The 25,215-nt window shown below is 36.5% G+C and overlaps 3 protein-coding genes across 4 annotated transcripts in view; 1 reads left to right on the forward strand and 2 right to left on the reverse strand.

Annotated features, from left to right (window-relative positions):
* Positions 1-25,215, reverse strand: part of LOC116769217 (uncharacterized) — a 324,623-nt gene that overhangs the window by 219,724 nt on the left and 79,684 nt on the right. The gene's annotated exons all lie outside the window — the stretch shown is intronic.
* On the forward strand, positions 936-19,795 carry LOC116769309 (homeobox protein Hox-B1b-like). The gene is made up of 2 exons (XM_032660369.2): positions 936-1,671; positions 18,584-19,795. Exons 1-2 carry the CDS (start codon positions 1,119-1,121, stop codon positions 18,973-18,975), a joined length of 945 nt encoding a protein of 314 aa, XP_032516260.1. The 5' UTR covers positions 936-1,118; the 3' UTR covers positions 18,976-19,795.
* On the reverse strand, positions 20,939-25,053 carry LOC116769307 (saccharopine dehydrogenase-like oxidoreductase). Of its 2 annotated transcripts, none has more exons than XM_032660362.2 (9): positions 24,893-25,053; positions 24,524-24,701; positions 23,893-24,092; positions 22,742-22,871; positions 22,163-22,277; positions 22,004-22,075; positions 21,377-21,767; positions 21,203-21,294; positions 20,939-21,132 (listed from the first exon to the last, which is right to left on the reverse strand). In XM_032660362.2, exons 2-9 carry the CDS (start codon positions 24,690-24,692, stop codon positions 21,039-21,041), a joined length of 1,263 nt encoding a protein of 420 aa, XP_032516253.2. In that variant the 5' UTR covers positions 24,693-24,701; positions 24,893-25,053; the 3' UTR covers positions 20,939-21,038. The 2 variants fall into 2 exon arrangements, with proteins under 2 accessions (XP_032516253.2, XP_032516255.2); XM_032660364.2 differs by having other exon boundaries at positions 23,893-24,080; positions 24,893-25,048.

A 25,215-nucleotide genomic window follows, 5' to 3' on the forward strand; every position in this document is an offset into this window, starting at 1 on the left:
GGTTACTGATAGTTATAAGAATAAACTTTCATCGAGCCTCCATTCACATATTGATAACCTCACTTATATACTTATGTGCCTGTACACTTAAGCTATGTGTTATATAATGAAAATCGATCTGAAAAATAACGCTATCAAACTATAAGTCCTCTTTGTTGCATTTTTAAACATACTTCTGTATATTTACGAGACACAAGAGATTCGGCGATTGGTGCTTAAAAATACATTTAATGGAAACGAAATATATACATATATTTACTAAATCTATATGTCTATTATTCAACAGAATAAAAAATGCTTTAAACATTAACAAAGAAGTAAGTAGGTACAAGACGTTTCAGATTTTTTGAATCGCCCTAACTTTCCAAGATTATTTTCCGACAACACAGAAAAGATATCAACAGTAAATACGTTCGTAAAAATATAAATAATGAGTGTCGTATAAGACGAGCCTATCAAGCAGAGCGCTCCTCGCGGCGTCTGGAGACTGTTATGTACGAAAATAAATACATGCTTGATATACAGAGATAAAGACGACAGCTCACGAACCGAGAGAGACAAGGCCCGCTCCGCAATAAACGTTATATATATGTAATGACTAATGTTAAATGTTTTAAATAAGCAACAAAGTGTATGTAATAGGTATATAAACGACGGAGGAGAGTTGAATCATTCAAGTCTTAGAATCGATTTACGTCACGGGAATAAATTGAAGCGTTTCCAGTAAACGTGTCTCGGAGCGGCAAGGGGAGCGGCGCGAGGCGGGGGGGGAGAACACACAGCAAATAATAACTAACATCCAGCCTCCAAGATTCGCGAGCGCTATCTCGCTCCGACCAATACTGAGTGTACGCTCTCCGGCCCCACGACTATTGGCGGGCCCGGCCCTCCAGCTCCGCCCATGACGGGCACAGGCCCGGGTAGTAGAGTGGGCCGCGGCCCCACGAGCTCAGTCGGTCCGCAGACGGCGCTCGGGGGATGTGTTCGTGAGCGCGAGTGATACACGGAGCGCGGTATACGGATATAGTTACACAGTGAGACAGGAGAGGCCTACGACCGCTGGGACCGCGGGAGGTGATGAGTGTGGTGTGAGAGAGCGGGCCGGGAGACGAGCAGACATGATGATCATGGACGTCGGCATGTACAACAACCAACAGAACTACAGCGGAGAGTGCTACCAGCAGGGCGCCGGCTACCAGGCCGCGTACGACGGCTACCACGATGGCTACTACGACCCCGCCGGCTACTACGAGCCGCTGATACACGGACACGCGCACGACGCCGCGCCCGTCATCAGCACCGACACCGGCCTCTGCTACACCAACCTGGACTATGGAGACCAGCAGGCCTCCGCCTACAACCTGCCGCCGCCCGCGCCGCCTCACCACGACACCTTCAAGCACCGAGAAGAAGACCACCTTGACCACAAGCTGGACAATCACTACGTCGACACCAAATACAACATGCACTTCGTGGACGAGGCGCAGTATGGCCACGGCTCGCCTCTCGTCTGCGGGGACTTCGACTCCTACCCCAAGGACTTCGGGGAGCTGAGAGACGGCTTCCCCCGGGAGGAGGTGCAGGCGCAGCACGTCCAGGCACACGCGACGCACGCCGCCGTACCCACGTACAAGTGGATGCAGGTCAAGAGGAACATCCCGAAGCCGGCCGGTGAGTGACTTCTGTATAAGGCGTGCCGTGAAATGTAAAAATATAACGCACATGGCGCTGGCGCCAACAAAGAACCGTTTAAAGGACAGACCGAAGTTTATCGTGAAAAATATCATTCTGATAACATAGTGATGTCGCATCTGCCGGGATTTTTCTCCGTTTATCTCGGAATGTCGAGACCGGTTTATCTTAACGTTCGAACGATTTCCCTAACACGTAATGTCTCACAACTGAGACGGCACTACAGATTATCAACAATAGTTTTTACCTTCGCTGTGATACATAACTTCGCTGATAATTCTTATATAAGAATATCATTTTTATCGATTCTTTTATTTAAATAAAATAACATAATATCTATGTTCAACCGAATGCTGAAATAAACAAAGACGCGGGAAGTGAGAAGTCCCGCAAAACTTCCATGTTAGAACTTGCAATGATCTATGTTTGTGACGTTGTCGTCACTGTTTCTAACAAAACTCCGACCTTATATAATACCTGTGTGATAAAATTTTTCCAAATAATTTTATCTGAACTCGCGTTTTACGATAACATCATTTTTCTCACGAACTTGGAAACTTTGTCTGAGTACATTTTTTAATTTTAAAAGCGGCTTATTTAACGTCATACTCGGTTTCCGTTGGCCTAGAAATTACCGAAAATCTGATTGAAATATGAACTGATGTACTCATTACAACCTCACAGTCAATGTAGAAGACATATTGAACCAGAAACAATATTATCTTTCTCGTAAATACATAAGTAATAGTCTTCCTACATCAACTAATTTGTCAGAAGTTAACGCCCTACATCTATTAATTCTAACTTATTAGTTTTAAATTGTTCGCTGTCTAACTTCAAGTTCAATTCAATAAAATATCTCCAACAACTTTTAATTCCTTTATCAGATTCGACATACCTAAGCGAAAAAATAAAAAGAAAGTCTTTAGAAGTCAAAACAATAATTTACTCTTCGAAACTATAGATTCTTAAGATGATAGCTCTTTAGACATGGACAGACAAACAGACAGAAAAAGATCGCACATATATACATATATATATTGAATAAAAAAGTGTTTGTTCATGCCAAAATTTATATGGTTCAAGGTAAAACTGTCTTGAACTACATAAATCGATTATGACGGAACTATACCTGATTAATGAATGATTCTTATGGCGACTGGCGACTGGCGACTGGCCACTGGCGACTGGCGAGAATAGTGTTATTAATCCACGGTGGCTTTACAACAATTAACATACTTGTACCCACAGACAAGATTATATCTTATTTAACATAATACAAGACTAGGTGCTTTGTACTGCTTACTACGCTTATTTTATTATTTTTAAAAACTACATATTCCGTTTGGGTTACTTTGATCACGGTCGCTGCAAAGTAACCGAAACGTCGGTAGTATGTTTTTTTTAAAAGAAACGAAACCTTTCAAGCCTCAGCATTCCTTGGATTCACTGCGCGGGTGCCGTCCATCGTTGCAGGGAGAGGATCTTGAACAGTGTCTGGGATTTGGTACCCAGGTGTAGGTTTAATGAGCCCCTATCTAACGCGCGTTAAACGCTCACCTCCACCGGCCAAGCTCCTCTCTCTACCTAACCAAATTTGAAACGAAACTGCTAGGGCTGCCGTCAAGGCACCGTAAATTACGCGCAGTAATCCGAAGAACATTAGTTTCATTCAAATGATTCCTCGCGAATATCTTAGATGTCATTAAGACTTAAAGATACGTAAAGATGAAATCCATCCAATACTTATATACAGTGATTCGTGTCTTTTATTCCACTCTGTATCTTTTATGGAGAACTAAAGAATCCATTCATAATAAATTAATTATATTTACTGTCTGTAATAAAACATTCATAAATCTACGGCAGGGTGTAATAAAATTACATTTTAAATTTTACTAATATCTTAAAATATATTATCATTTGCCCTTTACTAACAACTAACTACAAGTTTAATGAATCATTACCTAAACTATTAACGCTGAGTGTGTAGTGTGCTAACTTGCGGTGAACATACTGAGGTAATGTTTTGTTCACGTTAACTTAAGCAATAGTAACCACAATAACTCTTGACACATATTTAAGTCTAAGATTCTTTTTTTTTAAACATATTTGTTTGTCTGTTTGTGTTACATATTTCTTATAAATTTAAATATTCATATCAAAGAACATAGTCATCAATATTTCTTAGTATCATTAATAAAATAATAATTAAATCAAATCTGAGACAGTAAAATCGTTTTATATATAATATATTATCTATTCGTGTCAGTTCCTATAGCCGTAACCTTTGACATCTTCATTTGACCAGTTCACTCTCACTTTAATGTTCAGTCAAGTGTGAACATTTAATAACATCAGAGAGTTCCGTATACTATATATAACGATAGGCCCGTCCTTCACATTACACGTAACACATAAACTAACTTTACGACTTGTGATATCTCAGATTTTCGCGTGCACATCTTAATGAAACTAAGCTTATCGTGTGCTTAGTACGAGTTTTTATGATCTGCATAATCGTTGCTCAGCACCAACCGTAACCGCAGCCGTAATTTGAACTAGAAATACAATCCATAAATATTTTTTATTAAGTATATAATTTATATATTTTTATTATAATAATTTCAACAAATGTTGGTATGAATATTTAAAATGTAAGCGTGTGTCCGTACGTGCGGCTCTCGTTTTGAGCAGTCAGTTGAAGTCACGAGTACATTATGTCAAATTATTTGTCTGTTTGTGTCAGTGGTGGAGGTGCGACCTCTGACTCCATCTGACGCGCCATGTTCTGCGGAACACACACACGTACATACATATATCAGGATTATGTGAACTTCGCTCAATACACATACTTTCTTTATTTAAAGACCGTAAAACATTCACGTAATGTTCGAATAAACTTACAGTACGTAAGTAACATTTGGTATATTTTTAACACGAGCGAAGAATATTCACAATCAAAGATAAAGTTAATAAAACCAAACTCACAGAATTTACAATACATTTAATTGAAACACTATTCTGAAATCACAATAAAATTATAATGAATTTAACCGAATTCAAATCTTTCATAAAAAAATATCATAAGTTAATATTCATCACAAACAAGATAATAGCACCGACCGTCTCAATCGTCCACATCATGTGTAGTCCGGCGTCTTCCACAACACGTGGTGAGATCTCATCTGACGTTCAAATATTCAAACAAACCAGATAGCGAATAATAGACACCGCTCAGTAGACAGCTATTATGTAAACACTACATAATAAAACATGTATATATTGTTGCAAGTATAGTTGTGTATGTTTGAATTAGGTTCAAATAGAAAATTTCAAATGAGAAAAGCAACAAAATATATCCCATTGAAAGTGATAAAGCAGCTGAAAAGCGAATTTCGTGTCCAGGAATATTTAATTTTGTATTAATATTTGTTCAAATATAATTATGGAAATTTACATTATATTGAACATGAAATTCGGTTTCCAATATATAAATAAATAAAGAAATAGTAACGATTGAAGCATGAGGTACTTAATGGGAATGTAAAACTGGCGATTTCTTCCACATAATTTTAAGTTACATGACATTTTTAAAATCGATGAATTAAAAACGCATTATGTAGGTACATTAAAACAATACAGTGACTTCAACAACACCATGCCAGCTGTTTGTTATTTCCATAGACTTTAAAAATAGAAATAAATCAAACAATTAAGTAAATAATAACTATATAGAATAAAGTTGAACAAGACTCGGTCAAGACAACCTCGAACAGTTGATAAGTGACCCAAAAATAAAATAACACACGCAACTATCAAACAGTCGGTCGCTAATCCTTACCATATCTATATTTGTTTTTATAATGACACGCAATTTAATTGGGGGGAAACATTTATAGGCCATTTTGTGATTTAAATATCACCTCCCGGTAACTACTCACTTATAGACCATAAAATAAAGCCACTGAAATAAAACGAATCGTAATTATCGTCACCGATTATTACAAATTCTCATATTTTATATAATTATCGTAAATGTTTATATTAAATATATTTAATCTGTGTGTTAATGTTTCGGTGACATCTGTCAAAGTGACGGAGCGCGAACGCGGTACGTGTCGCGGGCCGCCGAGTCCAGCCAATTAAAGTAATATTATAATGTGGGGAATATGTGTTAATAAAAGTGAAAATCATGCGACGCATTACATTATATTACAGGTTTAATATTCAGACATCTAATGTTATGAACAAAAGAAATGTGTTAGATGTATTTAATAGTTTGTAATACAAATATTTCAAGTACGAACTCAACTTTAAATAATGAAGTTAACAGTATTTATTATAATGAATACTTGTGCTATGTGCTTGTTCTTGTTGTAGCTTACACCCACTTATAATTTTGAAACGCAATCTCACTTATGATGTCCTATGATCCACAGTCCAAACCATTCCGTCACCACTTCGCAAAGTATCTTTCAAATGTATTCGCGGATACATAATGAATGATGTATATGGTATTTTTATTTAAAACCAGAACTGGATTTGAAATATGTCACTTGTGCTATGTATGATTTCATTTTCAAACACTTTTTTCAATTAGATGTTTAACAATAACTCAGTTTAAATTTTACATTAAACGTGTTGTATTACACTCTCTAGTGATCGCTGCTAGTGTGTATGTATGACATTGTTCTGCCACTACGTCTTACAGCAGCTGCAATACTTCGCTACACCTGGAACTACTTCCAGAACTCTCAATTTATAAGAGAATCGAATAACTATTAACATGCTTCTTTAAACACGTACATATTAAAATAACTCTGATATAAGCGAGTAGAGGACTCGGTGCAGTAAATGAGTCATAATCTCAAAGACCACACGTAAGGAGGACTCGATCTTATCTATTCTGCCACAATGCGTACCTTCAAACCTCCAGGGACACTTGGCAAATATAAAAAACAACCTCTACAATACATGTGCATGCGAACATAAACCTTAAACCACCGAAATAAGATCATCCCTTCGATGGATCGGATGCAAATATAAATTGGCAGACGAAGGGATATCTCACATTGTCATTTTCTGGTTGAAACACGTCTGTCGCATGACAAGTGAAATATAATCGAAGAAATCAAATCAACTAATTTTCAATCTTACCTTTCAAATAATAAAGTCCACAATAAAATATACATTCTACGGATCCAACAAAAAACATTAAAATCATACTTCATGTTCGCAAACTGTATACAACAGAAATAAATAAAACAAAAAAAAACTTAAATTAAGATTAATAATTCTAATGCATATTATTATTTATTGAAACAAAAAAATCAACATGACTTCTATTCCTCTAACGATGTGTTGATTTAGTGTTGTAAGTCCCAAATTAGCACTACATTAATACATTATAAAGCAACACAGGAACGCGTCACGCTCCAACCATAAAGAGCTGAATCTAGTAGTGACCGGTGACGAGGAGATTGATCGAGCGATCTTGATAAATAAGTTTAATAAATCTATGAGCTATTTCCATAATGGCGTTTAGAGGTGGCCTTTGATCTGTTTCATTAATAGGAGCTGGTGGAGTAAAGTGACCGCTAATAAACCCTCGCAAGTCACCTGCGACTACACTACGCGCACGGTCTGCCGGCTGGTACACTCACTGACCAACTCTTATATTTACGCTTCATAAACATATTTTAAAAATCACGTCACACTCAGTAAGATTATACCATTGATTGGATTAAATCTGCGCTATCAAATCTGTTTTAACAATGATTGTAAATAGATTTACAAGGCATTGTAAATATATATAATCGATATACATAGACCGCGTCTCTCCTTGCCCGTGCTCGCTCCTGATTTGGACCACACACTAAAGCGTATCAAGTAAACCGATTACAGTAGAGTGGTCGCGATATCTTGATCGTCACGCGAACACCCCCGTGTTCGGTTGGTAATGACCCCAGAAACCCCACGAGTGACCCCAGCACATGTCACAACCTACAAGAAACTTATGATAAAGAAAAAACCACATCAAGATAGCCTTCCCAACTAGATGACTGAGTAACGCTATAAATTGAAATACAGAAAATTAATTGAAAAATGTTAGTAATGAGATGACAATATGATTTCAACCTGTGATTCTCTGAAGACGTGTATATAATTGTTCATAATAAAAAAGCTTCCTCTAAGATAATAAGCGCGACGGAATATTGTGTCAGAGTACCATTATCATTCAGGGGACAGGCTATCAGGAGCACTTTCTATAATGCTTAGAATATTTAACCTACTTGCTGCAAGATAAGTGAGGCATTGTCTCGGCTTTGTGAGATGAGGAGATGGACAGGTCGTGGGACGATGATAGCGGATTAATAATGTTGAATTAATCATTCGGAGGCTGGATCCAGTTCCATTATGAAGTCACTTCCGCTAATGGAATTTGTAGTGATTGCAGGCTCATATGAAAAGTTAACATTTAGAGAGCACATGTAGTAATACATTAGGGTTCTACTATCATACATATATATTAAGCGACTTCTGATCGGACTTTAATTACGGAAACGTATGAGAAGCAATATAAAATCCCAGAGGATATTTGTGCGTCGGCCTCCAGACCGGACATGTTTTTATATTCGCGAAATTTAAAACGCGTTGTGCTAATAGAGCTCACGGTTCCTTGGGAAACTGCCATCCCCAAAGACCATGCCATCAAGGTCAACAAGTATTACCTACTCGCTAACGAACTCACTAAGAAAAAGTTCTTTGTAAATTTGTGCGCAGTAGAAATAGGAGTGAGCCCATAACCGCCAAATCTGTCTACAACCTGTTAAAAGACTGGGGCCTGTCAAAAACTAACATGAGTTCATTCTTGGAAAGTACGTCGAAGGCAGCTCTAGGAGGCTATTTTCAAATTTAGTTAGGTAGAGAGAGGAACTCAGACAGTGGAAGTTTAACAAGCGTTCGATAGGGGCCCCTTAAACCTACGCCTGTTGAAGACACTGTTGAAGCTCCTCTCCCTGCAGCGATGGACCCGGCGCCCGCACGGTGAATCCTTGGAATGCTGAGAGGTTTCGTGTACAGATACAACAGAATGATTGTCAAATTCACACATTACATTAAAATTCGATCTAAACTAAACAACGGCTATTGATTCCGAAGCGAGCTTATCACTCGAATACTTATCAAATATTATTATAATGTGGATTATAAGTTCTCCCTGGCATTAGTGTGTGTGACAAGCCGGCCCCGGTCACCGGCAGTAGTTCCCGGGCGTGTTCAGACCGGGTCGGGGGCAGAAATTAAAACACCCTAAATTTAAATAATACCACAACAACATTCGGATATTTATATATACATAGGTTGCTACAAAATGAATTCGTATCTGTTATTAAGAAACGTTCCGAGATAAAAAAAATTACTGTAAAAGCAATTAATAATAATAAATACAAAATAGAAACATCAACTCCTTCTCTATATATGGAGCCGTTTTGTTTCCAAACGCTCTTTGACTTATTTATTTCGTACATTCGTTATCACACGGAGTCACGTATTACATAGATAATTAGAGAATATTTATTGGCTCGCTATCGTGATATTGATAAATGTTGTGCGTCAAAGGATTATGAGGTAGGACTGTCATGGGCTCCTGGATGTGATAAAGAGAATCGTAAAAATCTATTCGTGCTATCAATTTTATTATTCCCGTCGTAAAATACAGTTATCGTAGTGTGCTAACGTTTAAACGAATTTAGTGATGACATTTTTATTATTATTGTAAAAATTTATTAATTCATTAAAGTCGATTAAAACATATACTCCGTAGCAATACATAGCACCTGTTTTATATCAGTGAGCTTATGAAGAAAATTTAAACGTACAAATTTATCTTGAAATGTTTATAGTCTGTTTTGCTTTAAAAAAACAAATAGAAATCCGTATAACATGTCTGAGACGTATCTCGTGACAAGGATTATTTCTGATTTCGTACGTATTATAATGATAAGTGAAATGCAATTTCTTTATCGCCAGCAGCGAAGAATTCAAAATACATTTGTAACTCGCACCGGCAACCGAACACCACAAATCCACGTTAAAATTGTTTCTGATACGAGTTATCTCGCGTACGTTATTGGTCACTATGGAATCCGTATGATTTACAAGCGATCGCTCCGGGTCCTTGACACATCTCACTGTCAATATTTTCTTATGGACGTCCTAATATTTGTAATGTAATGCTCTTTTATGACTTAAGATAAGTAAACCTACCACGAGTGTGTGTCGTCACACTGCAAACAATGAGTGTGACACGCGAAACGCATCGTGTGTAGTGCGACGCTAACATATACACTCGCTGTCTGTGAGTTAGTTATTATTATTGAAATTTTGACAAATAAACTTATTATTTGTTCTGTCATTTGATTCTTAGAAGTATTCGATCAAATCTAAATATAATGATCAATGATTGTTAGTACAGGAATATACAGAACGGGTGTATAGTGTATAGTCTAGGTATGACGAGGAATTGTTTCCCCGAGGATACTACAAACGAGTGTAAGACATTCCCTATGAAATTTACCAAAAATAATTTAATAATTCAATATGAAAGAAACTGACATCAAAACGGTTAAATAGTTTGCATTTCAGTGTTGTTAATTTCGATTTAATATAGGTATTATTATAAACAAAGTGATGAGAGCTTGTATTAAAGTGACTGTAACAGTAACAGCTCGCCGGCTGGTATCTAGCTGTACAGCTGATGATCCATCAAGTGGCTATCTTGGAGCCAATTTACAAGCGAGTCCGGATGCTGGAGCAGGTGTGGCGGGAGCCAATAAATCAATTAAATGTATCAATGATAACAACTCTACGAACTGAATATTGATTACAATATTTGGACGGGAAGTGTCCACTGTCCCCTCTCCTCAGATGACAGAGATAGCCGCTACCAATACTCATACTAACTCAAATACATCCCGGTTAGGTTAAAATAACATTTTATCTAGAACTTACTAACTGTTAAATATTAACTAAACAACGATAATTTAGATTTATTGGGATTTTAATTGTCTAATCTTGCAGTTGTAAGTACACGTAAGTACGTGTTTACGGATCTGCTCGTTATTAATATCTTCTTTATTATTGTGCGTGTTCGTGTATTTGTTCTTTATAACGCAAAAAATGTCGTTTTAGTAATGAGTATATTATTTAATATTGAGATTTTTACCTCGTCACCGTACAGTATGTTTATTTAAGTTATTATAATAACACTAATTAGGAGGGTTAACAGTATTTTATACGTAAATCTTAAAACCTCTCAGTATTCACGTAGTTTATTGATTGAGAAACGGGAAACGCTTCGTGTGTAGTTCAACGATGCAAAACTTAGAGTAAACAATAAATCTGAGAATCCCGAAACTAAACAATGAAAATACAAGAAAACCTGCGAATTAAATTTAGTCTTTAATAATCTTTATTATAGATGTAATGTATGTAAGTACCTAGTTTATGTACCATATGATATCATATCATATCATAGGAGAGGATATCATTATTTCAACATTACAAGTATCACCCTGAACTACTAAATCCACAGCAACAGACACCTGGCGTCTTCGTATATAAAAAAAAAATATTATAGAAATGTCACCATCGAGTGTCACACTGATAGCGTTATCACCAAATTACAGCTGATAGTGTTGATTGATGATGGCACTGTACACACAATTAACTGCATACGACACCACTTGCTACCGTGATCGCTCGCAAACAGACGCGTCGATAGATGTTAATCATAAGACGAAGTAGCCTCACCAGTCATTGTAGGATTCGTGAGAGAGTCTATCGGGACTGGTCGAAAGAAAAACTAAATTTCATTACCTCGTGTGTGGAAGACGAGAATTGTAGATGAGGAAGAATTATAAAGTATGCTTACATAATATGTACAATAAGAATGATGTTAAGGTGTGTGGACCCAAGTGCAGCTCTTCGTCTTATTACGCATCAGTCGTATTGTATCCTTATCAATAACAATACAAGCGCTCGCTCCCAGACTTCCGCCTCCCTGATAGTGGATTTTTCTCTTGTTTTTCCGATAACAGAAATCACAACACGCTAGCTTCACATCATTATCTAAATCCGTCTTTAAAGATAATATCAAAGATACAATATTTTACACATCATATTTGTATATCAACAGGAAAAGATCGATTTTTCATCAGTTATTTTTCAAAAGTATTGAAATCTAAAATAAAATTAAAAGAATGTAATTCAAATTAATCACAGTAGAGCCAAGATGGCGGCGTTAAAAGTTTCAGTAAATGTAGCAATTACCTCTAGTATTCGCGTGTTATCAGCAACATGTGTTCCTTATCAGCGTGTTATCGGCGGAATCTTTTCCATCTATTTCTAGCTCCCGCTCCTATCTCCTTCCTTGCAACTTCGATAACGCCGTACGCGTATCTCACATTCACATCTTTATATTTTTAAACATTATTTTCGTTTACTTATAACCGGTGATATATCTTCCGCGGCAACTATTCACAAACACTCAAACCTCCATATAGTGTATAAATGCATTATATTATCATAGATTTGACGGTTCCATACAAATAACTATTATTTTATTTAAATTATATATAATAATTAGAATATTACGTCTGATTTAAATCAAACAAAAAATCCGTTTAACACGGGCGAGATGTCTGGCTCGGGGCTCCCACAACATCGATAACATAGGATTCAGTCACTCGTCGTCTGTTCGACCGTCTCGTCACAATAGTATAAGTATAATAATATAATTTTCTTCTCGATTTGCTCCTTACACTAATAGTATTGCTGTACCTAGCGTTTCGAGTAGAATTCATTTATTTGATGAACACGCGTTTCACAAGATCACATATGTATATATAATATAATTCTCGAAACGCTCGATAGAAAAACCTCCTCTGGGAAGACTCTGTAGCTGATGGATGGATCGCGAGGGTTCCGACCCCTATAGAATAAAAATCCGACCGATTACCGTCCTTAACACATAACAAACAAGGAACATTATTAAGTGCAGAATTGAATTGACCAATGTATTTCGTTTTTGTTTCTCAAATAGTTTATTAACAAATGTATTGAGATGTTTCTTCTGTAATTGCGTCGCTGTAATCCGTAGTAACTCAAAATACAACGTTGAAACCTCGTATTTGATAATAGATATTTTGATAAATTAATAAATAAACATGTCCATATGAGTTGTTACAATTAAAATGTCGGATTCGGGGCGTAATAATGTATTAAATTAATTGGCCAACAAGGACTAACATGTTTTAATTACAGTAGTTAACTGTGACTAATCTTTCACCCTGCCTCTACTCGTGTTGGGATGTAACAAGTAACTCAACCAAGAATAGATTATATTATAAAGAACCGTACAGATACATTATAATTTTCTTATAGCAGGAGATATTTTTTCCGAATCATTTAAAATGTGTGTATAATTTAACGTGTGACGTGAGATGAGATGCGTTGATGTCTTAAATTACGGATTGTGCAAATTTAACGATCAAATATTATGAGAGGGAGCACGGATGGCAGGCTTTTTATTATCTCGCAGGCTCGTGGCTTTTATATTATTCCATGAATATTAACATAATATGACTCCCTTAATAGAAACATCATAATTTTACCGCTTTAATAGGAACTTTATTCATTACCCAAGTGACAACGGTCAGTAAAGCAAACGGTAGTTTAAAGAGAGTATATGAACATTATTAAAATGCTTATCTTCTGTATCTGTGCCTGGCTTCTGCCGTGACACAACCTGTATATCCTCCTCTGTGTATGTATGAGATTTCATTCGTGCACGGAGTGAGAACATTTCCCAACAATCTCCAGAAGCTCAGCAACCGTGGCGTTACTTTATAATATTTTGGTCGCAGTCATCCGTCATTGTGTCGTGTCGTAATGCACGGGTGGAATTATTAATATACGAAGCGTCGCCGGGGCTGAAGGATACACACACACACACACACACACACACACACACACACACGCATGATATATAAACCATATGACGGGAAAAAAACTCGAAACATATAATCAAATCACAACATACAGGGAGGACACGGAGCTGGTGAAACTGTTCCTAATGTAAGACACATGTATACCGAACATTATTTGAAGGATTGTGAAACCTGTAGCGGCTTAAACTACAAACTCCTAAGTTATCTAGAGTTAGGGCATCATTCTCTGTATTCAATGTACTGACAAGAAAATCCTACTAGTCTTTCGTCTTATTGTAATTAGAAAACTCTATGTCATAGAATATGAATACATTATATTATTTAATTCTATATACGGTCCCTTATCCAGAATCGCGTCCTCTCTCCTAACACTATTAATATGTATCGCAAACGGTCCAGGCGAGCTGTTATTATGGAACAGTTGTTACCGATAAGGTCGTTATTGTTCCAGGAGTTTGGATTATTGGATTACAGTTATTAAAACGCTTGTTTGCTTCGTGTTCTAATTTAGCTTGTTATCTCGACTTATTTTGATGCGTCCGTTGCCAAGCTACAATTATCGTCGGATATTTTTGAGGGTCTCGTGTGTACTTGACATTCCTAGACTGTAATAGACATTGAATAATCCAGTCGTCCCTTTATATATTACATAAGCCGCAGACCGTACCCATCTCTATTCACAAACCTCAATGGAAACACCTTTAAATTGTGATGTCACTCGTCCCGTGTCAATTCAGCGGCGAGTTGACAAGTTGTCAGCTGCTATGTTCTGTGTACAGCCATTTTTCGGTAAAGAATTTAGTCAAACATGGCCGTGCTGTGACAGTCGAAAAAAATATGTAACGCATCTGCCGTTGTACAATTTCCGACCAATGGCATGCTGCGACTCCCCTCGTGTCATTTAGACGTCGAGCATCCGAAGCCGGGAGGCGATGCTGTGTTAGGGCGGCGACGACTGACGGGACGCGGTCAGGCGGTGTTGAACAATTGAATTGATTGAATCATGATGTTATTGATGACCCGTATACTGAATAAATAAACAAGGGGTTGGCCGACACAGAAGTAACTGTTACATACGCACTCGTTGTACTACACTGTTAATGAACACATTGATATACGCACATGGTGTTGGTTCTCATCTCGTTAGTATGACATCCTTAGTCTGTGAGAGTTCCTCATACAGAACAGATAATGATTTTAATCGTTTCAACTAGGCACATAGAAATGATTACAGAAATATTGCCTGACTAACCTCATAGTTTCTACGAAGATAATTATACAATGATTTTTTATTGCAAATTTATTTTGTTTTGTCTGAGGGCGAGGACGAGCCTTAAGGGTTATTTCTATATACTTTACAAATTGAAAACAAACGTCTTTCATTATACATAGAGGAACTTTAGGAAACTCTAACGTGCCGCCGCGGCCGTTACTTTAAACACAGTAGTTTGACCATCCCACTTATATTCTCTTTAAAACTTCTATATTAATTCTGTTTAACAAAAAAATATTCTGTTATTTCCTTTTTTTTAAATGTTTTCAATGATTTATTTGTCTAAGATACTATTGATTCGAATGAAACTATTATTTTAGAACTGAACTGAACTTTTAATTAGAACTTCATTTACTTAATATATTACATTCTCTAATCCACTGTTCCCTAAAATGACTCTTGATTGAAACTATATATCTTTTTTACGAACTTACTTTTAAAACAATTATATTTAAATGTGCCTAACACGTAGCGCTGCGAGAGATTAAAGTCGAAGAGTCCTGTTACCAAACTCAATGAAATCTTTCAAATAAACCTAATTTTGTTATTATTTCGCATCTAATGAGAGTTATAATTTCGGTATTGGTTTGTTATAGCATAGTTAGATCAGTCTTTGCGATCCCCAAATCCAAGTATTGCATAATGGTGATCTGAAATCTAAGTACTCGCAACAGAGCAAATATTGGTAGCGGTAATGGATTAGACTTGTACCGCGCCGCTTCTACTGTTACAAACAAACACGGGGCCTTTGACGGGGGACGAGCGGCCGCGTGGAAAGACATCCACGGGAATTCACAATGAACTCACTGACACATTATGTGGAATGTATTATGCAGTCCGAGTTAGTCACTGAGAGTTAGAGTAAACAACACGTTAGTTACATACACACGATTACAATGTAAGAAAATTGAGCTACGTTCACATTTAAACCCTTTCACTGCTAAGAAACCAACATTTTCAAACACGAAAACATTATCAATGGTATTGTATGTTTAATAATTACAATCATTTTTTGATTCGAATTCCTTTAGAAGCAGTTTATGTGAGTTCCAAAAGTCCGGAGTGGTTCACATCTCGGTGACGGGTGTGCTCGTCTTGTTTTGCGTCACTGTCAATATTGTCATAGCAGGCTGCGTGTGCGCCGCACTGCTCTGTTTCCATTACCTTAAATAAATAACATGGTCTCATAGCACGAAGGCTCCTAGTTTAAATCTACATTAAATTCTTATTCCTCGTTCTACAAACATCAAAAATTAAATAGAAGTCTATTTAATTATATCAGTAAAAACAAGTTCTGAGTGTTAAGGAATACCTTAATTTAATTTTACCATCACAATTTTACTTTACCAGCACATAAAGAAATATCTTCTGACATATATAATTTCATCATTATAGTAGAAATAAGTTCTAAGTAATTCAAAGCTGCAACTTCCGTAGTTGTTTAAATCAGATGACTTGACGTGAGTTTAACGAAGTGATTCATAATAAAATAGCTTACAGCATCAGAACTGATGTGAAAACGCATCGATGGCTGTAATGGAAACGCGTCAATACAAATACTAAGTCCGGTGGATGTCGCCTGAGTATTGTACAAGCTGAGAGCCGAGCGGCCGGCTTGTTTGATCCGACCGCCGCGATCCGTGCTCTCTGAGTAAACAGCTTATTTGTTTAGAAGAGCTCATGCGGGTTAAGTCGTTTGTGAATGAACCGCACACTGACCATCGATTCTGTCAGGTTTATATACATCTGATACATAAAATAAAACTTATTCTATGTATAGATCAGGTTAGAGCAGGTTTAAGTTATATCAAGATAAAAAACTGTAAAGTGTCTCTAGTCTGCACTCGAATCATAAGACTGGCCTCCTGGATAAAGTAGAAATTAATTCGTAGACTTGAATTAGAATCGAACAAACGACATACGTCCCAGGTCTCTACCAAATTAAGTTATTGGCTTTCTTAAAGCAAATATGTGTAATAAAGTTTAAGCCTCAACCCAAACAAATTTGTAAGTAACAAAAAATATTCAACATTCTTAACATTGTTCTATAAATTTTAAAAACATTGATTTAATGACAATAAATGTCGTGACTAGAATAAAAGTTAAACTAATATTGCTTCCTGACTCATCGCAGTAAACGGCGTTAGGGAGTCGTGTAGCCGTTAATTTATAAATCAAACGTGAAGTTACAGAGTAACATATTGTTTGATTAAATGTTCCTAAAGGATTAACTGGACGAGGGACGGACGGACTTTCATTAGGAATTAATATATTACGAAGCTTGTTGTGACTGACGGCGAAGACAATAGTGTCCTTTGTCGTTTGGCGTTTGTCTACTATTTATAAGTTTATTATATGTTTAGTAATTACAAATTATTTTATAATTGAAATCCAATACGCATACAAAAATTCAGAATTCATTCTACATGTAAGGAAAGTCGGATTATACAATGAGTTGATAAAAAGATAATTAATAACAACGCAGCCACTATAAATACAGTTGTATTATCTAAAGTTATTTTTAACTTTTGTAAAAAGCGTAGGCTTAAAACCGATATTATTTGCATATTATTTGAACTCTTAAACAAATATTAGGTGGATTATTTTTTACCATAATTTATTCCGTTTACCTTATCATGAAAAGCAACTCTTGAACGTTCAAACTCAAGCATTTGTTTTTAATCTACGATCATATTCTATACGAGCTTGTCTCGGTGTCCGGCCACGCTGTCTGACACAGCTGACACATCGACCTGACATCACCGACACTCGGACTCAGACCCTGTTTACTTTTCTACAATAATAAACGTCAAGACTTCATATTTACCATGAAGTGCAGGTTAGGAACTCGCCGCGGGGCGTCCTCACAGACAACATTAATGTATCCCTTGCCTTACAAAAATTACCAACTCTACGTCACAACCTCAGTCCCAATGGTTCCTTACATTACATTTATAGAATATTATATTACTGAGTGACTTAGATGAAAGAATTTGCCGTAAATATTGTGTCTTATGAAACAATTACTTTTGTTAAACACAATCCGATCTTGCGAAGTCTTCCAAAGCGGTCATTTCGGAATAAAATACACTGAAACTATTGAAGCTCTGAAAATAATCTGAACGGTTTAGATATAAATGAATAAAGACTTCACTCGATGGTTTTCTCATTCGGCTGCGGGTCTCCTAATATTGACACCTGTCACGAGCGTCCTACCGAGCTGATCCCACGAACATTTCTTTGTGATGTCGTAAAAAGATTATAAGCCATGATTCCGCAAACAAACTGCGGCCTGCAAATATTGACGAGAGAAAAAAATAACCCTCGCAGCATCCGATTACATTGCTATTATAAAAACTTCTAATTGATATCACCGTGAAATCTTAAAACCAAATATTTATGGACTTTTTAAAACCTACTTTTCCTTTTGGTTAAATTACCTATATTAGCAAGGCATAAAATTGCGAAGGTCATTGCGGTTATTTTTTTATCTGATCCTACCTAAATATTTGAAAGTTCAATGAATTTTAGCGGCGACATTTTATCTTAAATTGAATGAAATAGACTTTATCGATCTAGATACTTAGTGATCGTTTTCTTTCAGCCCCGAAGCTGATGATTCCACCAGCGGACTTCGTGAACCAGGGCGTGCTTGGGAGCCCTCAGGACCAGCGCACTCCCAATGGCGGCCAGATGCTGAACAACCCGCTCCTCAACCTCAACAACACAGGTCGAACTAACTTTACAAACAAACAGCTCACGGAACTGGAGAAAGAGTTCCACTTCAACAAATACCTCACGAGGGCGAGGAGAATAGAAATCGCCTCCGCCCTACAGCTGAACGAGACGCAGGTCAAGATATGGTTCCAGAATAGGCGGATGAAACAGAAGAAGAGGATCAAAGAAGGGCTGATCGTTGCTCCGGAAGTGAGCGCCTCCACCTCCCACACCTCCCACTCCATCGGCTCCAACGAAAACAGTCGGGAATCCAGCTAATTTAGACTCGATGCTCTATACTGTGGCATTGTAAAATAATTAACCTAATACATTTTCTCAGATAGCTTCAATTTTAACTTAAATTTAAAACACTATTGAGTCAATGGTCAATTTACCTAAATACATAATATAATCCTTAAAGTTTCAAATTTGAATGTACACAAGAGATGTTCCGTCACAGTTCTTAAGTAACTCTTTGAGATTAAACCTAGTAATAGAAATTATTATCTAAGAACGAGACTTAACTGTAAGTTAGCGTAACTGTCGGCGAGTCCTCGACTCGTCTCTTAAATTATTGGTGTTATTTTTTTTACAGTTGTATAAATTTTTCATTGTTTGAATGGAATGCTTCGTCTATTTTTTTAAATACTTTTTACATGTTTTAAACCAAAGCTAATTTTCTTATTTATTTTCGTAAAGATGGCAGCAACCATGGAAAGTACATCATATAGAATTCATCTTAAATAATATAAACGTAGTTGTTATATTTGATGTGGTAACGTACCCTCGTACCCTCGTACCCTCGTATCAGACATCCTCACCTTGCTGTTGTCTCTACATTTTTAGAATAAGCTTGTTTTAGGAACACGACTCTATGGAGGATTCTTCACTGTGAATCGTTTATAAATTTCATTTACTTTATGATGTTAAAGAAATAAAAATTTATTTGATTAAAACAAATAGTTGGAGCGACTTGTACAGAATGACGTGTTAAAATATTTAAATTGTATATATAAGTGGTAGGTGTAACCGTGTGTACATTTTATATCATTAGATTCGTCTTTGAAATTATCAATAAATTAATTGTAATTATTTTCAACGTCAATTGTTTTATTTTGTATTTAAATCACACAGTCGTTTATATTAGCTATGTGTTTGATATTAAACCAACATTCATTTCGTTACACGTGTCTACTGTCTCTATCTGCCTTGTTCAGTTGTGTAATAATTCTCGTGATAAGAGAAATCTTTTATTTATACTATACAATAGAGTAAACAGCCTACCAATATTTTACATATATACTACATAGCTTACAAAACCTTAAAAACACAGGACTTAAAGAAATTAAGAATTAAAAAAAGTCTGAAATCATAACGTACAGCGACAGTATCGATAGAATTATAAGTTAATGGAAAATTTTATTAAATACATACTCCGATGCATTGATATATGACCTTTCCTCTCCGTGCTCGGTAGTCGGTACTAGCACGGTATCCGCCCCTCATACAAGTAACTGAGATTTTTGAGATTGATCGTATTAATTTCTTAATCCTATTATCAGATTATTCGTATCTGTTTGCCTTAAAAATAAAAGAAATATATGTAGGCTGTAGCAGCTTCCAAACACAGAATAAATATATAGTAAGCGCATTAAGAAAATTAAATATGAAAACAATTATTATCGACTTAGGAAAACTGTTTGCTAAATACAAGTTTTGGATCGTCACGCTACACACGAATCGTTTTGCGTTTCTCATTCAATAACAAACGTTAATAATATAAGATTTATGAATGATAAACTGTTAACGCTCCGTAGAAAGTGTGACGTCGCAAACTCGTACTAAGTATACTGGTCCAAGAATTATATTATTGTTTTATTCCATCGTATATTATTTAATAGTATGTGTAATGTTTAACAGTCCATTTTATTGCGTCCATGTTCCTAAGAAGCCGAACGTACTCTCATTCCAAAGTAAGACAATCATATTACGAATTTATTTATTTTATCTTTGACGCAGTAAGTCTCTATCGACACGAAAAATAAAATTAAAATCTTTTTACGGGTAAACATATATATATATATATATACAGCTGAATTGAAAATATTTTAAAATCAATTAAAAATTCTACCCAAGTAAAATATACTACTAAAGCCATCTCTTGGCAACCTTCTGCAATATATACGTACATACAACAAAGTTCAGAGGGCGGCAGGATCGTGAAAATAATAAAATATCTCAGTATCCATAAAAAATATTATTATTTAAATCCCCCACATTAACCATTTCTTAGTAAAAGTCGTCCTTCCCTGTTAATATAAACTTAAAGAAGTTAAACATATTTATTTAACAATTTCAAATTTTACATTGTCTGCATGAAGATGTTCTATGATATTAGTGTTTCGGAAGGCTACTCCGGGAGTCATCACGCCACAGCTGAAACAATATGATACTTGTCATATTTTTTTAAACTAAATAATTACAAAATCATGAAGGTTAAACTTACTCAGGGATTCTGTCTTTTTCCTTCAACAAAGTTATTGCAGAATAAATAAGGACAATCGCAGAGCCAACATAAGCCGGATCCACTCCTGAAACCTAAAAAAATATTTTATTAAAATTCCATTTTTTTAAGAAGCAATTCTTCATCATTTTATAAATTAATTGCAACATCACTTACCTTGATCCTTGCTATCATATTTTTGTCAGGCGCTCCACTACGATCCGCACCTGTACTCCAACCGTTACCGATCATTTCATATTGAAAGTATGCGTCATCCATTACGCCCTCTTCAGTGTCGCCATACGTGACCACACCGAACGAACACAGTCGTGGATAGTTCAGCAGTAATTTTCTACTACACGACATTTTACTAAGGGCGAACAAAATAACACAGGCGATAATAGTTCCTATGGCTGTAAAAATAGAGGGGAAAGTTATGTACGGTTTGTATTGTACGGGTCGTTTGTCGGTCGTCGAAAAGAGATGGCGCTGCGTGCGAGAGATGACGGCCGCGTCTGCACCAGGAAACGGAACGCACCATTTGTTGAGATTCCTATGTATTAAACATCTGGAAAGAATGTATTAATTTATTGAAAACACAAATGTGATTGAAATGACTTATAAGAAATGTAAGGTCGAACCTTAAGCAGCGTCTACACAAATGGGTTGTATGATTTACACATACATTTTGATTGAGGCCGCATCACTTATCAATTATAACATTAGAAAATCTGTTCATCTCATTAACAATTATTAATTGAACTGGAACAATGTTGTTAAAATGAGTCAAAATAAAAGTTGAACCTGCTTTTCAGTTCGCGCTCCATCGGCGGCAGAGAGTTTTGCTGCAACTGTTTTATCGACATGCCGGCCATGCTGTAACAGAGACAAAACAATTGTCCATAGAATCTTCGTCATTTAACCAACGTCAAAAGCAGCGAGTTGTGTTGTTTCAGTAAATACCCGTTTATAAACGACTCCCAGCTGCTGTATCGAACGATTCCATTTTTCCAGGTCTCAGTCAACATCCTCGGCGGGAAGTGAGTCACGAGATATGATTCCACCGAGTTCAACACGCCTGAAAAATATTAATACTACATACCTGCTCATTTAACTGAACTTATCTAATAACTCGTTTTAAGTATTAAAGAGGGGATCGGCAATTTTTAACCGCGCTTAGTTATAGGGCGTGGTCACATTTGACATTTGGTAAGTTCAAGTTACAGTATATGATTGACTGTAATATAATTATAAAAACAGTCTGTTTTACACACTAACATAATATTTATTAACTACGAATAATCCCTTATATGTGGATGTTTTATAAAATTTTTATTCACTTTACCTACATTTATCTACATATTACGTCTTCGTAACATCTGAGCGTTTCTCCCAATTTTTGTTTTATAATTTTCGGATATCACGCTGAAGTTTTAAAATATTTAACTATCAAAAAGGTTTAACGTTTACGATAAAGAAAAATGTTTTGTCTAAAGTACATATGTCATGTTATAAGCAGATCTACTTTGATATTCCAGAGACCTTGGAATTCTCGCTGGAGGTACAGGAGTCCCACATCCGCGGGCAGACTGCACAAGCCGCAGGCGTACACGACGCAGACCCCGGCCTCGCGAGCTGACGCGTCGTACCTCTGATGCAACAACTCAGTGAACTGGAAACAATGAACATGCCACGACAACATGGAGATCAACGGAATAAAGATTTATATTGTGGATACATATCAGGAATTAATTTATTCTTCACAGCTATCTCTGTTCTCTGTTCTCCACCGGTTAATATCAAAAGAAATAACAGAACAATAACGCGGTGGGACAGAATTAAAAACTAGGACTTATAAATATTAAATTCATTCAAAATATAACTTTCTTCTGTGCGATATAGATATATAAATCTATGTATGTATGTACATATAAGTTATTTAAATACAAACACAAATAAGAAAATACAATTAACATAAAGCAGCCTTAAGATGTTTTGTATTGTCTCTATAAAGACTGCTGCTCCGTCTGTTGTAAGCAGCTCTGATTAGTTCAGTTCAGACGCACCAGAGTTGGATGGAGTGAACTGTGAAAGAATTCAAAAGGTAACCAGGACCGGTGGGTCTAGCTGAAGGAAGAAAATGTAGATCGCGAGTGTTCCTTGGCAACTGACGTATTGTTTTCAAACTCCGAGCAGAAAGCGGGTCGTTTGGGACAGATAACAACTGACAGATACATGTGAAAGGTCTGAGTTCGCGGACAGGCGCGGGCGCGGACAGCTGAACACGAGGAGACGAGAGCTAGGGAAGCTAACTTGTTTAGACTAGTTTCGGAAGTATTACAGCAACACATCAGTACAGGCAATGAGAGGGAACTCTGCTCGTCCAGTCACTGACTGCACACCTTACGACTCATGGAAGCAGACGTCTAGAGCCAAGGAGACGTCCGTCAAAATCAGAGATAGTAATAGTGATGTAGAGACAGCAACATACTGACATAGTTAATTGAGTTATTATATCAGTCTCCTCCAGTCAACAATTAATTTAAGTGAATATTTCGAACTCTCCACTCGTGACACCAACCTCGCTATATTAACCTGTCAGTGCTCAGTTTAACGACGCTTGTCTCAGCTCTGTCCTCAACTTTAACTTAGTCCCTGTAGTTCGTTACCTCCCTCACCGATCTCGCCCTCACCTTTATCTCAGCGCTGACATCTACGTGATGTGTCTTCGTCTCGATCGCCGCGGCTACCACGGGCTCGCCGTATTTCAGGAACGGACCACAACAGTTCACTAGTACTCTAGCCTGACCGCACATGCGTTTCAGAGATTCCGTGTCATTCACGTCGGCTGTTATTATTTTAATGTTCGAGAGCTCGACACCTGGAATTGTATCTATTTAATAATTAAATGTTGTTTTAAGGGACTAAAATAAAGACAAGGAATAAAAAAGGCAAAGTTGAACGATGTATCTTTTTAAGCGTCTCTGAAAGATCAACGAGTCCTTTTCTTACTTTATTTCAAGGATAAGATTCGATCTTGAATGAGTTTAAAGATACGTGTCGCGTGATCAAGGCGGTTGTTTTCTTCACGCGAGGGTCTGGTATATAAGTTATTTTTTTCATATCTTCTTCTAAACGTGTGTAATTGAGCGTGACCAAGGTCATAGCTTAGGACACTACATTTTATGCAACTGGTTTAGTTCATAGTCATAACTGTGTTCTAGACCAATACTTACTGCTACAATGTTAAGTTGAGGAATATAAAAATTTATTATTATTCGTGTTTAATAAATAGAAGGAATTCACAATCTGCAGATCGCTCACCAGTTTTTTTGGTGACATTCTGTAGAAGCGTTTCCATTTTTCCCCGGCTCCTCCCAGCCACCGCCCAAGTCAATCCTGGATGTTTAGGGGCGATCCTGACGAGCTCTCTGACTACATGCTTCCCCGTGAAACCGGTCGCCCCGAATATTACCAGGTCGAATCTATTCATTTTACACAACTGTAACATATAACAGACATTCTGATATACCAATAACCACTCATTAGTTCACAAGTATTTATATAACATAGATAACATTCCAACTTAATATTAACAAATTTAATGAAAATATATATTAAATACATAATAATAATAATACTAATCTTAAAAATATTTATTAAATGCTACTAAATATCTCGTGTGTAACTCGCCTTTATAGCAATCGTCTGTCTGTGTCCTGAGAGTTCAGACTCACGTCTACGCGGTCGGAGTGTGATACTCACAATGACAGTATCGCAGACTTGTTTACATTCATTATGTTATTTATTTCCATATAATTATTTATGATTTAATTGGCGTCTTGGTTAACTTAAACAAAGCTCTATTAAGAAGCATGGCAATGTACATTTCGGAAAGATTCTACGGAGATCAATATAAATATATAGACAAATAAACCAAGAATTAATTATAAAATTGTATTAATAACATGTAAATATGTAATGTTTCGTATTTGCTTTAGTAGGAATGTGAAAAT

This window comes from Danaus plexippus, chromosome 5 (assembly GCF_018135715.1).
Source record: "Danaus plexippus chromosome 5, MEX_DaPlex, whole genome shotgun sequence".
Lineage (NCBI taxonomy): Eukaryota > Metazoa > Arthropoda > Insecta > Lepidoptera > Nymphalidae > Danaus > Danaus plexippus.

What these genes read in the sequence shown, in the direction of transcription:
- LOC116769307 (XM_032660362.2), bottom strand. Translation starts at nt 24,692, where the DNA reads ATGAATAGATTCGACCTGGTAATATTCGGGGCGACCGGTTTCACGGGG. An exon ending in GAGCGCGAACTGAAAAGCAG is followed by an intron (nt 21,768 to 22,003) that starts GTTCAACTTTTA and finishes CATTCTTTCCAG; the next exon opens with ATGTTTAATACATAGGAATC. An exon ending in ATATGATAGCAAGGATCAAG is followed by an intron (nt 21,295 to 21,376) that starts GTAAGTGATGTT and finishes ATATTTTTTTAG; the next exon opens with GTTTCAGGAGTGGATCCGGC.
- LOC116769309 (XM_032660369.2), top strand. Translation starts at nt 1,119, where the DNA reads ATGATGATCATGGACGTCGGCATGTACAACAACCAACAGAACTACAGC. An exon ending in GAACATCCCGAAGCCGGCCG is followed by an intron (nt 1,672 to 18,583) that starts GTGAGTGACTTC and finishes GTTTTCTTTCAG; the next exon opens with CCCCGAAGCTGATGATTCCA.